Below are 17905 nucleotides of genomic sequence, written 5' to 3'. Positions count from 1 at the left end.
CAGTGCGATTTGGACAGGTTGGGGGAATGGGCGGATACGTGGCAGATGCACTATAATGTGGATAAATGCGAGGTTATCCACTTTGGGGGTAAAAACAGGAGGGTAGATTATTATCTAAATGGCAATAGATTGGGAGATGGGGAAGTGCAGAGGGACCTGGGTGTTCTTGTGCACCAGTCACTGAAGGAGAGCATGCAGGTGCAACAGGCGATTAAGAAGGCAAATGGTATGTTGGCCTTCATATCAAGGGGGTTCGAGTATAGGAATAGGGATACCTTACTACAGCTGTACAAGGTGCTGGTGAGACCGCATCTGGAGTATTGTGTACAGTTTTGGTCGCCCCATCTGCGGAAGGATGTTCTTGCCATGGAAAAAGTGCAACGGCGATTCACCAGGCTGATACCTGGAATGGCGGGAATGACCTACGAAGAGAGATTAAATAGTTTGGGCTTGTACTCACTGGAGTTTAGAAGATTGAGAGGGGATCTCATCGAAACATATAAAATTATGGCAGGCCTGGACAGGCTGAATTCAGAGAGAATGTTTCCAATGGCCGGGGAGCACAGAACCAGGGGCCACAGTCTAAAAATAGCGGGCAAATCATTTAAAACAGAGATGAGGAAGAATTTCTTCACTCAAAGAGTGGTGAGCCTGTGGAATTCCCTGCCACAGAGGGCTGTGAAGGCTAATTCAATAAATATTTTCAAGAGAGAATTGGATATATTTCTGAAGGCTAAGGGGATTAAGGGTTACGGAGAAAAGGCGGGGACGGGGTACTGAACTGGTAAGATCAGCTATGATCTCAGACGAAGATCAGCCATGATCTCATTGAATGGCGGAGCAGGCTCGAAGGGCCGAATGGCCTACTCCTGTTCCTATCTCTATGTTTCTATGTTTTTAAACCACCGCTCCCGCTCTTTTTAAACCACCGCTCTGCTCACTGCTCAACGCTCCCGCTCTTTTTAAACCACCGCTCCCGCTCTTTTTAAACCACCGCTCCCGCTCTTTTTAAACCGCCGCTCCCGCTCTTTTTAAACCGCCGCTCCCGCTCTTTTTAAACCACCGCTCCCGCTCTTTTTAAACCGTCGCTCTGCTCACTGCTCCCGCTCTTTTTAAACCGCTGCTCAGAAGTATGGGTCAGAAGAGCACCCCTAACAATACTACTGTGATTTTTCCATTTCCCACACCAGCCATCCTTGCAGACAAGAATAAAGCCAGATTTGGGATTAAAAGTGTTTGCATCCACAGACTCATGGATATGTTAAATAAATATGAGGATAAGGCAGTTACTGAAGTTGTTTGACAGATGATTCATCTCTCACCTCCAGCCTCCCTATCCATTGTATTCTTTTCTCTATTTTATCATTATTGCTATGATCAGTGTTCCTCTGAATATTCCTTTCTTTTTCCTTCAATGCAAATGCTTCATCCTATACACTATACATCCTCATTGTGCTATAATCAAGACTTTGCTTTTAAAGCTCAAGCTTGGTGTCACCTAAACAGCATTGACTGATTTACCTCACCTCTTTTATTCTTTTTCAACTTTGGTGGTGTTCTGTACTATGGCCTTTGATGCATCATCATGGTTTCTCAATAAAAATAAAGCAGTCAGAAAAAAATGTTGCCAGAACATCTGGTTGGGAACAGGATTGTGGGTTATAAGAAAAAATCAACTGAGATATAACTAAATGCTGTGTGGAACATGATTGTTTCTGAATTAGGACATTGGAAGCATCAGCGCAGATTTTCCTGGTCCCATTGGACAAGTGATGGGACGATAGGTTTTCCACCTGTCCATGTGATCCCGCTGAGCCCTGACAGCATTTTCTTTAGAGGAGAAAAAGAAAGACTTGCATTTATATAGCACTTTTCACGAACACCGGATGTCCCAAAGCATTTTACAGCCAATTGTAGTGTCCGAGTATCGTATCAATAATACATGGACTGCAGGAGAACAATAATAACAGGTATTTACTGAACAGAGGGTAACTTAAGACTGAAATACAGAAGCCTGCTATGGCTTTATATACCGGTGTGGTCACTGCCGGTACTGCAGTATAAAATCAGTTCTTCTCTTAAAGGTACATACACAACAATTCCTCCCCTTTTAGATAAACAGTACATAACGTTCATTTAACAACTAAATAATAACTAATTACAATTACAATTTTCTCTGTACTATATACATCAACTGAAATAATCATTTATAAGTTCAGTCTTTGAGGAGGCTTCCTGATCCTGACTGGATAGCGCCTTTCTCGAGTATCCTGTTCTTGCGGCGGAGTCCATTCTGGCTCATTGTCATTGGTTGGTTCGTCAGCTTCCAATACCACTGCTTCTGAGGTAGACGCAATCTGTACTTTGGGTTTATTACCAGGTGCACATGCTCGTGGTATGGTTTTGGCTTGTTCCTGTGACTCTAGAATCTGGTCAGCATGGCATCTCACGATGCTCTCTCCAACGTCCACTGTGTACATTAGTGGTCCCTGCTGTGTGCATATCGTTCCTGGCTGCCATTTTTCTGTTCGGTAGTCGCGGGCCAAGATTGGTTGCCCTATCTTGAAGCTCCTGGTTGGCTTCTCATTTATGTGCTGGAATTGCTTATCCTCAACATCTTGTCTTATGTTTGGTTTGAGCAAATCCAGGCGACATCTTAGCCTTCGGTTGAAGAACATTATGGCTGGAGCTTGGTTGGTGACTGCATGTGTCGCATTCCGGTAAGCAAACAAGAAATTATCCACCTTGTGTTGTAGTGGTATGTCGTCGTTATACATCACCTTTATTGCCTTTTTAAAGGTCTGAACAAACCTCTCAGCCAATCCATTTGTGGCTGGATGATATGGGGCAGATGTGTAATGTTTCACCCCATTATTCCTCAGAAACCTCCGGAAATCCTCGGACACAAACTGTGGCCCATTGTCGGAGAAATCTGTTCTGGCAAGCCATTCCTGGTGAAGATGGTCCGTAGGGCTGCAATAGTTTTCTCCGTGGTGGTGGACATTTTGATGACCTCTGGCCATTTCGAATGGGCGTCCACGGCGATTAGAAACATGGAGTCCATAAATGGACCAGCAAAATCAATGTGTACCCGTTGCCATGGAGATGAGGGCCACTCCCATGGATGTAGCGGGGCCTGTGGTGGAGCGTTTTGGACCTTCTGGCATCCTGTGCATCTCTTGGTCATATCCTCGATTTCTTTATCGATTCCCGGCCACCACACAAACGCCCTGGCTAGGCTCTTCATTTTTACCCCTCCCAGATGACCCTCATGAAGCTCATTGAGCACTCTATCTCTCAACTTGGGTGGAATTACCACTCAGGATCCACACATCAAGGTCCCCCGGCACACTGACAGCTGTTCTCTCCTTGGCGAGAATGCTGGCAACAGTGAGTCGCCATGTGCTGGCCATCCCTTCACCATCAAATCATAGACCCGAGAGAGTGTTGGGTCATTTCGGGTTTCCTTCTCTATACTTGAGTTTGTAACAGGTAGACATTCGACTATGGTCGCATGGAATATCTCAACAGGGTCCACTGCAGGTGCTTCCTCTACCGTAGGCAACGGTAGGCGCGACAGCCCATCAGCATTTCCATGCTGTTTTGTACCCTTGTACTCTATGTCGTGCTGATGTGCCCCTAGAAAAAGTGACCATCTTTGCAGCCGTTGCGCCGTCATCACCGGAACGCCCTTCTTTGGGTTAAAAATGGAGACCAGGGGCTGATGATCAGTCAGTAGGGTGAATTTCTGCCCGTGCAGATAGTGATTGAACTTCTTCACCCCCCACACCAGGCTGAGGGCCTCCCTGTCAATCTGGGCGTAGTTACGCTCGGCTGAGGTTAACGAGCGCGACGCAAAGGCCATTGGCCTCTCTGAACCGTCAAGGAATTTGTGTGACAGCACCGCTCCGATGCCGTAGGGAGACGCATCACATGCCAACCGAATCGGTAATGTTGGATTGTAGTGGGCCAATACTTCTTTTGAAGTGATTAGGCATTTACATTTCTGAAAGGCACACTTACACTCATCACTCCATTTCCATGTTACTCCAGTTTGCAGCAGGGCATTCAGTGGGTGCAGAATTGTAGATAAATTCGGCAAGAACTTATGGTAGTAGTTCACCAACCCGAGAAACGACCTCAGTTGCGACACATTTTCCGGTGCTGGAGCCTTGACTACAGCCTCAATCTTGTCTGGCGACTTATGCAACCCTTCCTCATCAATCATGTGGCCACAATACGAGATTTGTCTCCTGAAGAACTCGCATTTGGGGCGGTTGGCTCGTAGCCCATATTCCTGTAATCTAGTGAGCACCTGCTCCAGGTTGGCAAGGTGTTCACTGTCATTTTCGCCCGTAACCAGGATGTCGGCCAAATAACACTGGGTCCCCGGGATCCCTTGCAGGACCTGTTCCATCGCCCACTGCCAAATAGCCGGGGCTGATGCTACCCCGAATACCAGTCGATTGTACTGGTAAAGGCCTTTGTGAGTGTTTATCGTGAGGTATTTCCTAGATGCTTCTTCCACCTCCATTTGTAGATACGCTTGGGCCAGATCAATCTTCGTAAAGCGTTTCCCTCCAGATAGTGAGGCGAAAATATCTTCTATCCGTGGAAGTGGATATTGTACTGTGTGCAGGACTGGGTTCACAGTTACCTTGAAGTCCCCACAGATGCGAACCTTCTTCGGCTCCCCAGGCGTGCTGCTCAATGATTTCTTCATTACAGAAATGATGGGTGTGGCCCACTCACTCCAGTCCACCTTGGACAGCACACCCGAATGCTCCAGACTCTCCAGCTCTGCTTCAACGGCTGGGCGGATCGCGTACGGTACCGGTCTGGCCTTAAAAATTTTGGGGTTTGCGTTATCTTCGATTTTTATCGTTGCCGTTACTCCTTTTAGATTCCAAAGTCCTTGTTGGAACACCTCTTTTGCGTCAGTTAGAATTTTTCACAGTCGTCCAGATGTGACGTTATCATCCTTTTTGTCAGTCACAGTTAGTGCCTGAATGGAATGCCAATCCAATTGTATTTTTCGGATCCATTCACGTCCCAATAATGGTGGTCCTCCATCTTGTAGTATATATACATACAGTTTCTGTGTTTCCTTGCCGTTGTATTTAACTGGCACCCTTATTTTTCCTCTGGGGTAGACTTTTTGCCCCGTGTATGTCTTCAATACAATGGACATGTCCTTCAAGGGTATGTGTGAGAATAGCCGCTCATAGTCTCATCAATTCATGACAGTTAGGGCTGATCCTGTGTCCAATTCCATCTTTACTGGGGACCCTGCTATCATGAGGGTGACCCAAATGGTTCGGTGATCCTCCTTTGCGATCACGTTGTGTAACTTTAGACAACTTAGTCTCCTGCTCCCGGAGTCATTATCACTCTCCTGATCTTCCGAACTACTGTCTGTCAATTTCTTTACTTTCTTGTACTTTTCCTTAGTAGTTCTTGTAGTGTTGGTTTTCTTTCCCGACCTGCAGACTCTTGCTATGTGTCCCATTTTCCCACATTGCCTGCATACTTTGTTCTTAAACCAGCAGTACTTCTGATCATGGGTTGTTCTGCCGCAGCGATAGCACTTTTCTGCTCCATGCGCCATTTCGTTAGCGCTGTATTCTTGTGGTTTCTGTTGTATTTCCGCAGCTCCCCGTGCTGCTGCTTCGTAGGATACTGCCACGCTGAAAGCCTGTTCTAGCGTCAGGTCCTTTTCCGAAAGTAGTCGTTTCTGGGTTCCTTCACTCTGGAGCCCGCAGACAAACTTATCCCGTAAGGTGTCTACCAGTCCTGCTCCGAACTGGCAGCGCTTCGATAACTTGCGTAGTTCCGTAAGATAGTCAGCATTGCTCTCATCTTTGTGCTGGTTTCTTTTATGGAACTTGAATCTTTCTGCTATCAGCAGCGGTGTAGGGTTTAGGTGTTCCTGTAAGATATTAACAATCTCTTCAAAACTTTTCTCCATTGGTTTAGCTGGGGTAATTAAATTCCGCAATAGGCCGTACGATCTCGCGCCCATCAAATTTAATAATACCGACGCCTTCTTTCCATCAGCCACCTCATTTGCCTTGCAGTACACTTGAATTCTTTCCACATACGTGGTCCAGTCTTCTACCTCATTGTCGAAAGCAGTGATACTGCCACTCTTCGGCATCTTGGGTGATTTAAAATGGCGCCTCCCGTGCTTTTTCTTCTTCCCCAATGGATTAAAATGGCGCCTCCCACGCTTTTCCTTCTTCCCCAATGGAATAAAATGGCGCCTCCCGCGCTTTTCCTTCTTCCCCTTGCTGCCACGCTGCTCCTAGCGTTCTACAGTGTAATGGCGGCGACCCGCGGCTTCGGCGCGTCTCACTTTTTCTTCCCCTCGTTTTATTTTCTCTACGCTGCCCGGTTCTTGAGCATCAACCGCGCCCTGTGCACTCCACCCTCTCTCTCTCTCTTTCCTCCTGACGACGCTGCACGGCCCCTTTGCAGAGCTGCTCGATCGAGCTTGAGCCCGCCGCAGTCCAGAAGGGTCAGCGCACTACCTGCTACCAGCACGATTTGCTGGAACACCTTGACTGGGGAGCCAAGCCCAGCTCTCCACAGCCTCCCCTGCAATTCTCTGAACTCCGATGGATCCTTGGGCAGTTGCCCGCGGTCGACGCCCGTTGCTCTGACTTCGACCTCCAAGAAGCTTCTTCTCAGGGAAAGATCCCCGTGAGGTGATACAGTACTGCAGGTGAGTTCGAACCTGTTCATCACCAGTGGAGTGTCTGAGTATCAATAATACACGGACTGCAGGAGAACAATAATAACAGGTATTTACTGAACAGAGGGTAACTTAAGACTGAAGTACAGAAGCCTGCTCTGGCTTTATATACAGGTGTGGTCACTGCCGGTACTGCAGTATAAAATCAGTTCTTCTCTTAAAGGTACATACACAACACCAATGAAGTACTTTTTTGAAGTGTAGTCGCTGTTGTAATGTAGGAAATGCAGCAGCCAATTGGCTCCCACAAACAGCAATGCGATAATGACCAGATAATCTGTTTTAGTGATGTTGATTGAGGGATAAATATTGACTATGACACCAGGGATAAATCCCCTGCTCTTCTTCAAAATAGTGCCATGGGATCTTTTACATCCACCTGAGAGCGCAGATGGGGCCTCGGTTTAATGTCTCACCTGAAAGACGGCACGTCCGACAGTGCAGCACTCCCTCAGTACTGCACTGGAGTATCAACCCAGATTTTTGTGCTCAAGTCTCTGTAGTGGGACGTGAACCCACAATCTTCTGATTCAGAGGCAAGGGTGCTACCAACTGAGCCACAGCTGGTGGAGAGGTGGAGTCATTTATGGCTGCTTTAGAGCAGAAATCCCACACTGGACTGGTTCTCCACTACTGGAAGAGAGGGAAAAGCTGCAGCAGTTCAATGGCAGCTGCAGCTTAAGAGGCCAGAAGCATTAGAAGAGAGAGAGAAAGACCGCTGGAGCCAGAGCTCAAGTAACAATTCCAGTGACAGAAGAAGGAGCAATTTAAAGGAGATTATAATAGCCAAAGCCCTGAGATTTTCTGAAGCTGTGATAGACATCTTGCTAACAGAGATAAAGGCAAGAGAGAAAGGTTCTTTGACAGCCAGAAAAGGAAACCCCAGAAAGGACTGCTCAGTTTCAAAGAAGGTAGCACTGACAGTCAGTACCACCAGAACCATCCCACAAATGGCGATTCAGTGTCATAAACATTTTAGTAACCTCACCAGGTCAGCCAAGATAAGTTATGAGTGTCCATGCAGATGCTGGAAGCATGACTCGCTTCTGCACCAGTCACGACCACACAGTTTAAAACAGATGAATGAGTCAGTTATTAAGTACAAAAAATCCTCAACAACACCTGCACTCATAGCCACACATACCAGCGAAGGATGACCAAAAAATTGATACAACAAAGTTTGACCAAAAAATTGATAAAAAGGGAGGAAATAGAATGAGAGTAAACTAGCAAGAAATATAAAAACAGATTATAAGAGCTTCTACAAGTACATAAAAAGGAACAGAGTAGCAAAAGCAAGCTGAGGCTGAGACAGGTGACATTATAATGGGGAATAAGGAAATGGCAACGACTTTAAACAGATATTTTGTATCTGTCTTCACAGTAGAAGACACAAAAAGCATACCAAAAATAGTGGGGAACCAAGGGGCTAATAAGAGTGAGGAACTTAAAGTAATTAATATCAATAGAGAAAAAGTATTTGAGAAACTAATGGGACTAAAAGCCGACAAATCCCCTGGACTGGGCGGCCTACATCCTAGGGTTCTAAAAGAGGTGGCTGCAGAGATAGTGGATGCATTGGTTGTAATCTTCCATAATTCCCTAGATTCTAGAATGGTCCCAGCGGATTGGAAGATAGCAAATGTAACCTCGCTATTCAAGAAAGATGGGAGAGAGAAAACAGGGAACTACAGGCCAGTTAGCCTGACATCAGTTGTCAGGAAAATGCTGGAATCCATTATTAAGGAAGTGGTAACAGGGCACTTAGAAAATCATAATATGATTAGGCAGAGTCAACACGGTTTTATGAAAGGGAAATCATGTTTAACAAATTTATTAGAGTTTTTTGAGGATGTAACTAGCTGGGTAGATAAGGAAGAAACGAGTAGATGTAGTATATTTGGATTTCCAAAAGGCATTCGATAAGATGCCACATAAAAGGTTGCTATGCAAGATAAGGGCTCATGGGGTTGGGGGTAATATATTAGCATGGATACAGGATTGGTTAATGGACAGGGATAAACGAGTCATTTTCTGGTTGGCAGGCTGTAACTAGTGGGATGCCGCAAGGATCAGTGCTTGGGCCTTAGCTATTTACAATCCATATTAATGACTTAGATGAAGGGATTGAGTGCAATATATCCAAGTTTGCTGATGATACAAAGCTAGGTAGGAAAGTAAGCTGTGAGGAGGGCACAAAGAGCCTGCAAATGGATTTAGACAGGTTAAGTGAGTGGTCAATAAGGTGGTAGATGGAGTATAATGTGGGGAAATGTGAGGTTATTCACTTTGGTAGGAAGAATAGAAAAACAGAATATTTTTAAATGGTGAGATACTATTAAATGTTGGTGTTCAGATCGATTTAGGTGTCACAGAAAGTTAGCATGCAGGTAGAGCAATTAGGAAGGCAAATGGCATGTTGGCCTTTATTGCAAGGGGGTTGGAGTACAAGAGTAAGGAAGTCTTGCTGCAATTGTACAGGGCTTTGGTGAGACCACACCTGGAGTACTGGGCAGAGTTTTGGTCTCCTTATCTGAGGTGGTGCAACAAAGGTTCACTAGATTGATGCCTGGGATGAGAGGGTTGTCCTATAAGGAGAGATTGAGTAGATTGGGTCTGTACTCTCTTGCATTTAGAAAAATGAGAGGTGATCTCATTCAAACATAAGACTCTGAGGGGGATTGACAGGATAGATGCTGAGAAGTTGTTTCCTCTGGCTGGGAAGTCTAGAACTAGGGGGCATAGTCTCAGGATAAGGAGTCAGCCATTTAAGACTGAGATGAGGAGCAATTTCTTCACTCAAAGCTTTGTGAATTTTTGGAATTCTCTACCCCATAGCACCTTTCACGACCACCGGATGTCCCAAAGCACTTTACAGCCAATGAAATAATAGCAAAATACTGCGGATGCTGGAAATCTGAAATAACAACAGAAAATGCTGGAAATACTCAGCAGGCCAGGCAGCATCCGTGGAGAGAAAAACAGAGTTAACGTTTCAGGTCTGGGACCCTTCATTAGAACTGGAAAAAGCTGGAAATGTAACATGCGGTCTCCTCTACATTGGGGAGACCAAACGCAGATTGGGCGACCGCTTTGCGGAACACCTCCGTTCAGTCCGTAAGGGTGACCCTGAGCTTCCGGTTGCCTGTCACTTTAATTCTCCGCTTCACTCCCACTCTGATCTCTCTGTCCTCGGCCTATTACATTGTTCCAATGAAGCTCAACGTAAGCTCGAAGAACAGCACCTCATCTTTCGATTAGGCACTTTACAGCCTTCCGGACTCAACAGCCAGTTCAACAATTTCAGATAATAATCCCTGCCCCCATTTTTCATGCAGTATGATTTTGACATTCCCATTTGCAACATTTTCACAGTATGTTCTTTCAATTCCTTCCTCCCCTCCTAAACCAACCCCCCCCCCCCCCCCAGTCTCTGCACCTGCTTAATATGTTACATTTCCAGCTTTTTCCAGTTCTGATGAAGCGTCCCAGTCAATGAAGTACTTTTCAAAGTGTAGAAACTGTTGTAATGTAGGAAACTTGGCAGCCAATCTGCGCACACAAGCTCCCACAAACAGCAATGTGATAATGATCAGATAATCTGTTTTAGTGATGTTGATTGAGGGATAAATATTGGCCAGGACACCGGGGATAACTCCCCTGCTCTTCTTCGAAATAGTGCCATAGGCTCTTTTACGTCCACCTGAGAGAGTAGACAGGGCCTCGGTTTTAATGTCTCAGCCGAAAGACGACACGTCCGACAATGCGGCAGTACTGCACTGGAGTGTCAGCCTAGATTTTTGTGCTCAAGTCATAGAGTCATAACGGCACAGAAGGAGGCTGTTATGTCCGTGTATAATCAGATACAGACTGCGGAGAACGGTACAAACGGTGTTCACTCAACGTGGCTCAGACTGCAACTGAACTGTACAGATTACTACTCAACGTTATATACAGGTGTGGTCACTGCCGGTACTACAGTATACATGAGCTGTAAAAAGTAGTTCTCCCCCTTAAAGGTACATACTTTCCAATTCCTCCCCTTTTAGATTAACAGTACCATAACACTCATTTAACAATTAAATATCAAACTAATTACAATTAACACTTTTAACATGCAACATTTGCTGAAAATAGTCTATTTATAAATTCAGTCTTTGGGGAGGCTTCCTGATCCTTTCTGGATAGCGCCTTTCCCGAGTGTCTTGCTCTTGGTGCGGAGGCAATTCTGGCCCCCTGTCGTCGATTGGTTCATCAGCTTCCGAAGCTACTGTTTCTGGGGTAGATGCTACCTGTACGTTGGGTTCATCACCAGGTACGTATGGGCGAGGCATGGGGTTGACTTGTTCCTGTGACTCTAGGATCTGGTCGACATGGCGTCTCACGATGCTCTCCCCAATGTCCACTGTGTACATTAGTGGGCCCTGCCATGTGCATATCATTCCTGGCTGCCATTTTTCTGTTCGGTAGTCGCGGGCCAAGACTGGTTGCCCTACATTGAAGCTCCTTGTTGGCTTCTCATGGATGTGCTGGAATTGCTTACTCTCAACATCTCTTCGTACGTTTGGTCTGAGCAAATCCAGGCGAGGTCTTAACCTTCGGTTAAAGAACATCATGGCTGGGGCCTGGTTGGTGACTGCATGTGTCGCATTCCGGTAGGCGAACAGAAAATTGTCCACCTTGTGCTGCAGCGGAATGTTGTCATTGTACATAGCCTTTATTGCCTTCTTAAAGGTTTGTACGAACCTCTCAGCCAATCCATTTGTGGCTGGATGATACGGGGCGGATGTGTAATGCCTCACCCCATTCTTTTTCAAGAACCTCCGGAACTCTTCGGACACAAACTGTGGTCCGTTGTCGGAGCAAATCTGTTCTGGCAAGCCATTCCTGGCAGAAATGGTCCGTAGGACTGCAATAGTTTTCTCCGTGGTGGTGGAGGACATTTTGATGACCTCAGGCCATTTCGAGGGCGCATCCACGGCTATTAAAAACAGAGTCCATGAATGGACCAGCAAAATCAATATGCACCCATTGCCATGGAGATGAGGGCCACTCCCATGGGTGTAGAGGGGCCTGTGGTGGTGCATTTTGGACTTTCTGGCATCCTGAGCAGCTCTTGGTGAGGTCCTCGAGTTGTTTATCGATTCCCGGCCACCACACTTAAGCCCTGGCTAGGCTTTTCATTTTTACCCCTCCCAGATGACCCTCATGAAGCCCATTGAGCACTCTATCCCTTAACTTGGGTGGAATTACCACTCGGGATCCACACATCAAGGTCCCCCGGCACACTGACAGCTGTTCTCTCCTTGTCGAGAATGCTGGCAACAGTGAGTTGCCATGTGCTGGCCATCCCTTCACCGTCAAATCATATACTCGAGACAGTGTCGGGTCATTTCGGGTTTCCTTTTCGATACAAGCGTTAGTTACCGGTAGGTATTCAACTATAGTCGAATGGAATATTTCGACAGGATCCACTGCTGGTGCTTCCTCCGCAGTAGGCAGTGGCAGGCGTGATAGCCCATCAGCATTTCCATGCTGTTTCGTGCCCTTATATTCAATCTCATAGTGGTGCGCCCCTAGAAAAAGTGGCCATCTTTGTAGTCGTTGTGCAGTCATCACCGGAACGCCCTTCTTCGGATTAAAAATGGAGAAAGGAGGCTGGTGGTCAGTCAGCAAGGCCTCCCTGTCAATCTGGGCGTAGTTACGCTTGGCTGAGGTTAGTGATCGTGACGCAAAGGCTATTGGCCTCTCCGAGTCGTCCGAGAATTTGTGCAACAGCACCGCTCCAATGCCGTAGGGTGACGCATCACATGCCAACCGAATTGGTAATGCTGGGTTGTAATGGGCCAATACCTCTTTTGATGTGATTAGTGTTTTGCTTTTCTGGAAAGCTCGTCTACATTTGTCAGTCCATTTCCATGGCACCCCAGTTTGCAGTAGGGTGTTCAGTGGGTGTAGTATTGTAGACAAATTTGGCAAGAACTTATGGTAGTAGTTTACCAGCCCGAGGAACGACCGCAGTTGTGACACATTTTCCGGTGCTGGAGCCTTGACTACAGCCTCAATCTTCTCTGGGGACTTATGTAACCCCTCTTTATCGATAACGTGGCCACAATACGAGATCTGTTTTCTAAAAAACTCGCATTTGGGGTGGTTAGCTCGGAGCCCATATTCCTGCAATCTCGTGAGCACCTGCTCCAGGTTGGCAAGGTGATCACTGTCATTTTCGCCCGTGACCAGGATGTCGTCCAAATAACACTGGGTCCCTGGGATCCCTTGCAGGACTTGTTCCATTGCCCTCTGCCAAATAGCCGGAGCTGATGCTACCCCGAATACCAGCCGGTTGTATTGGTGGAGACCATTATGGGTGTTGATTGTGAGGTATTTTTTTGATGCTTCTTCTACCTCCATTTGCAGATATGCCTGGGCCAGATCCATCTTAGTGAAGCGTTTCCCTCCAGATAGCGAGGTGAAAATATCTTCAATCCGTGGAAGTGGATATCGTACGGTGTGAAGGACCGGGTTCTCTGTTACCTTAAAGTCCCCACAGATGCGAACCTTCCTTGGTTCCCCAGGCGTGCTGCTCAACGACTTTTTCATCACAGGGATGATGGGTGTAGCCCACTCGCTCCAGTCTACCTTGGACAGTACACCTGAACGTTCCAGACTCTCCAGCTCTGCTTCGACGGCTGGGCGGATCACATAAGGTACCGGTGTGGCCTTAAAAAATTTTGGACTTGCATTTTCTTCAATTTTAATCGGCGCTGTCATGCCTTTTAGTGTTCCAAGTCCTTGCTGGAACACTTCTTTCGCGTCAGTTAGGATCTTTGACAGTCACCCAGGTGTGACGTCGTCATCCTTTTTGTCAGCCACAGTCAGTGCCTGTATGGAATGCCCAATCCAGTTGTATTTTCCGGATCCATTCACGTCCCAGTAATGGTGGTCCTCCATCTTGCAATACATACAGGTCCAGTTTTGGTGTTTCCTTACCGTTATATATAACGGTCACCCTTATTTTTCCTTTGGGGTAGACTTTTTGCCCCGTGTACGTCTTCAAAATAATTTTTGTGTCTCTCAAGGGTATGTGTGAGAATAGCCGCTCGTAGTCCCGTCGGTTTATGACTGTTAGTGATCCTGTGTCCAATGCCATCTTTACCTGGACTCCTGCTATCTTGAGAGTGACCCAAATGGTTCGGTGATCCTCTGTTGTGATCACATTATGTAGTTTCAGACAACTCAGTTCCCTGCTTTCGGTGTCGTTATCACTCTTTTGTTCGTCTGAACTATTCTCCGTTATCTTATGTACCTTCTTGTACTTTCCTTTGGTCGGTTTCTTATTGCTGGTTTTCTTTCCCGACCTGCAGACTCGTGCTATGTGTCCTACTTTTCCACACTGTCTGCACACTTTGTCTTTGAACCAGCAATCATTCTGGTCATGTGTTGTTCTGCCACAGCGATAGCACTTCACTGTTCCATGACATTTCGTTTGTGCCATATTCTTGCGGTCTCTGTTGTATCTCTGCAGCACCCCGTGCTGCTGCTTCATATGATACCGCAATGCTGAAAGCCTTTTCCAGCGTAAGGTCCTTTTCAGATAAAAGCCGTTTCTGGTTTCCTTCACTTTGAAGCCCACACACAAACTTGTCCCTTAAAGTATCTGCTAGTCCCGTTCCAAACTGGCAGTGTTTCGATAGCTTGTGCAGTTCCGTTAAATACTCAGCATTACTTTCATCTTTATGCTGGTTCCTTTTGTGAGACTTAAATCTTTCTGCTATCAGCAGCGGTGTGGGGTTTAAGTGGTCCTGTAGGATTGACACTATGTTTTCAAAATCCTTTTCTACTGGCTTCTCTGGGGTTACTAGGTTTCGTAGTAAACCATACGTTTTTGCACCCATTGAATTCAACAATACCAGCGCTTTCTTGTCATCTGGCACTTCATTCGTCTTGCAGTATACTTCTATGCGTTCGACATATGTCCTTCAATCTTCGACTTCATTGTCGAACGCTGTGATACTGCCACTCTTCGGCATTTTTGGGTGCGGTTAGACTGGCTTAAAATGGCGTCTCCCGCGCTTTCCTTTCTTCCCCGCTGCGCCTTAAAATGGCGTCTCCCGCACTGCTGCCAACGCCACTCTCGGCGGTCCTCGTGGCAAATGGCGACACCCTGTGGGTTTCGCGCGCTGCTCCTGCGCTGCTGCCAATGCCGCTCTCTGCGGTCCTCGTGGCAATGGCAGCGCCTCACGTTTTCCTGCGTGCCTCTCTCCCCCGTTGACGCTGCTCGGCCCTTGAACACCGGCTGCGCTCTGCTCTCTCTCGTCTCTCTCCCCCGTTGACGCCGCTCGGTCCTGAACACCGGCTGCACCCTGTGCGCTCTTGCCCTCTCTCTCTCCCCCGTCGACGCTGCTCGGCCTTTTTCTGTGCCGCTCGGTCAGGCTCTAGCCCGCCGCTGTCCGGGAAGGGTCTGCGCAGTACCTGTTGCCAGCCCGTTTCGCTGGACCACCGTGACTGGAAAGCCAAGCCTGGCTCTCGACAGCCTCCCCTGCGATGCTCAAATCTCCACTGGATTACTGGGCGGTTGCCCGTGGTCGACGCCCGTGCTTCTGGACTCGACCTTCTTCCACTATTCTCCAGGAGCGAATCCCTGGGAGGTGATGCAGAGTTGCAGGTAGGTTCGAATCTGCCTCGTCGCCACTGTTATGTCCGTGTATAATCAGACACAGACTGCGGAGAACGGTACAAACGGTGTTTACTCAACGTGGCTCAGACTGCAACTGAACTGTACAGATTACTACTCAACGTTATATACAGGTGTGGTTACTGCCGGTACTGCAGTATACATGAGCTGTAAAAAGTAGTTCTCCCCCTTAAAGGTACATACATTACAGAGGCCATTCAGCCCATCAAGTCCGTGCTGGCTCTCTGTAGAGCAATCCAGTCAGTTCCAGTCCCCCGCTCTATCCCCGTAGCCCTGCAAGTTTACTTCCCTCAATTACCTATCCAGTCTCCCCTTGAAAACATTGAGTGTCTCCGCTTCCACCACTTCTGACGGCAGTGACTTCCAAGCCATCACCACTCACTGTGTAAAAAAGTTTTTCCTCACATCCTGTATCTCTTGCCCAAAACCTTAAATCTGCATCCCCTAGTCCTTGTACCATCAACTAGTGGGAACAGCCTTTCCCTGTGTAGCCTATCCAAACCCGTCATAATCTTGTACACCTCTATCAAATCACCCGTCAACCTCCTTTGCTCTAATGAAAACAAATCCAGCTTCTCCAACGATAGCAAAATACTGCGGATGCTGGAAATCCGAAATAACAACAGAAGACGCTGGAAAAACTCAGCAGGCCAGGCAACATCTGTGGAGCGAGAAATAGAGTCAACATTTCAGGTCGAAACCCTTCTTCAGAACTGAGAAAAAAAAGGCAGGGAATGAAACAGATTGAAAGGCCAGTTTGGGGGCTGGGAAATGGGGGAGGGGATGAAAGAACAAAAGGGAAGTGAAGAGACAGTAAGAGATATTCAAGACGAGACGAGATGGTAATAGGTCAGGTGAAGAGACAAAAGATGGCTCTAGATGAAGTGTGAACCTGTCTTTGTAGCTAAGATCCCCCAACCCCAGAACCATTCTGTTAAATCTCCTCTGCACCCTCTCAAAGGCCTTTACATCCTTTCTAAAGTGTGGTGACCTAAGGTCTCTGGGGCAGCCCGTCTGCTCATTCAGTGAATTGCATTCCTTTCAGTTCTTGAATTTGACGGCACCTTGAGCTGAGGCCTGTGTTGCCACATTGTTTACTGAGACTGGGGCAGCCCAGTGTCTCCTGAGGACCTGATTGGGCAGAGCCATCGCCCTTTGACTCCACGCCTGCCAGTGACGTCACGCACCATGGAGGCGGCGGTCGGCCTGCTGGCGCTCGCTGTTTTTTTCCTGACCCACTACCTCCTGAAGTGGAAGGGTCGGAGTCGGGCTAGGCTCCCCGCCGGCCCGCCGTGGTGGCCCCTGATCGGCTCGCTGCCGGCCTTGGCCTTGAAGTCGAGCTCAGGAGCCCCGCTCCCTCCGCACCTGCTGCTCACCGCCATGGGCGAGGTTTACGGCAGCGTCTCCAGCCTGTACTTGGGCAGCCGGCTCCTGGTTGTGCTGAATGGCTTCGAGGTGGTCAGAGAGGCGCTGCAGCTCCATGCCGAGGTGTTCTCCGACAGACCTACCATTCCTTTGATCACCATCATAACCCAGCGCAAAGGTTAGAGAGAGTGCCGGTGGATGACAGTGGGCCAACTGGTTAGAAAGAGTGCCAGTGGATGACAGTGTGCCAACCGGTTAAATAGAGAGAGTACCAGTGGATGACAGTGGGCCAACTGGTTAGAGAGAGTGCCGGTGGATGACAGTGTGCCGACTAGTTAAATAGAGAGAGTGCCGGTGGATGACAGTGTGCCAACTAGTTAAATAGAGAGAGAACCGGTGGATGACAATGTGCCAACCGGTTAAATAGAGAGCGTAGCAGTGGATGACAGTGTGCCAACTGGTTAAATAGAGAGTGCCAGTGGATGACAGTGTGTCAACTGGTTAAATAGAGAGTGCCAGTGGATGACAGTGTGCCAACCTGTTAAATAGAGAGAGTGCCAGTGGATGAGTACCACCTGGCTAAATATTGAGATAGTGCCAATGGATGAGAGAGTACTAAATGGTTAAATATAGAGAGCAATACAGCCTTTGGTTCAGTTGACTTAACAAAACCACTTTTGTGCCTTAGAATATCCAAATCCTAAATTGATTGGATGTCAGTTTTGTAATCCGCACCCACCTATTCAGTATCCTCATACGTTTTGGACCAGTATGTGCACAAGTGGTAGAACTGAGTCCACACAGAAGCCCTATAATAGGCATAAGCATGCATATAAAGTTGAGTGCCACATCAAAGTGTGTATACAGATTTGCTGGAGTTCTTTGAGGATCTAACGAGCAGGGTGGATAAAGAAGAACCAGTAGATGTCGTGTATTTGGATTTCCAGATGGCATTCGATAAGGTGCCACATAAAAGGTTACTACACAAGATAAGAGCTCACGGGATTGGGGGTAATATATTAGCATGGATAGAGGATTGGCTAACAACAGAAAACAGAGAGTCGGGATAAATGGGTCATTTTCAGGTTGGC

The 17905-nt window shown here is 47.3% G+C and overlaps 1 protein-coding gene across 2 annotated transcripts in view; it reads left to right on the top strand.

Moving 5' to 3' along the window:
• Positions 1-16617: 16617 nt before the first annotated feature.
• cyp2u1 (cytochrome P450, family 2, subfamily U, polypeptide 1) overlaps positions 16618-17905 on the top strand; it is a 33442-nt gene continuing 32154 nt past the window's right edge. For both annotated transcript variants that reach the window (XM_085995694.1, XM_085995693.1), the window contains exon 1: positions 16618-16992. In XM_085995694.1, the coding sequence (XP_085851820.1) occupies positions 16638-16992 (355 nt within the window). In that variant the 5' untranslated portion in view covers positions 16618-16637. The remainder of the gene's footprint in view (positions 16993-17905) is intronic.

The sequence above is a fragment of the Somniosus microcephalus genome, chromosome 8 (genome assembly GCF_052327205.1).
Source record: "Somniosus microcephalus isolate GS21.2 chromosome 8, FLI_Smic_1.0, whole genome shotgun sequence".
In the NCBI taxonomy this organism is placed as follows: Eukaryota; Metazoa; Chordata; class Chondrichthyes; order Squaliformes; family Somniosidae; genus Somniosus; species Somniosus microcephalus.
Note: the sequence above shows the minus strand (reverse complement) of the source record. Positions and strands in the feature narration are given on the sequence as shown.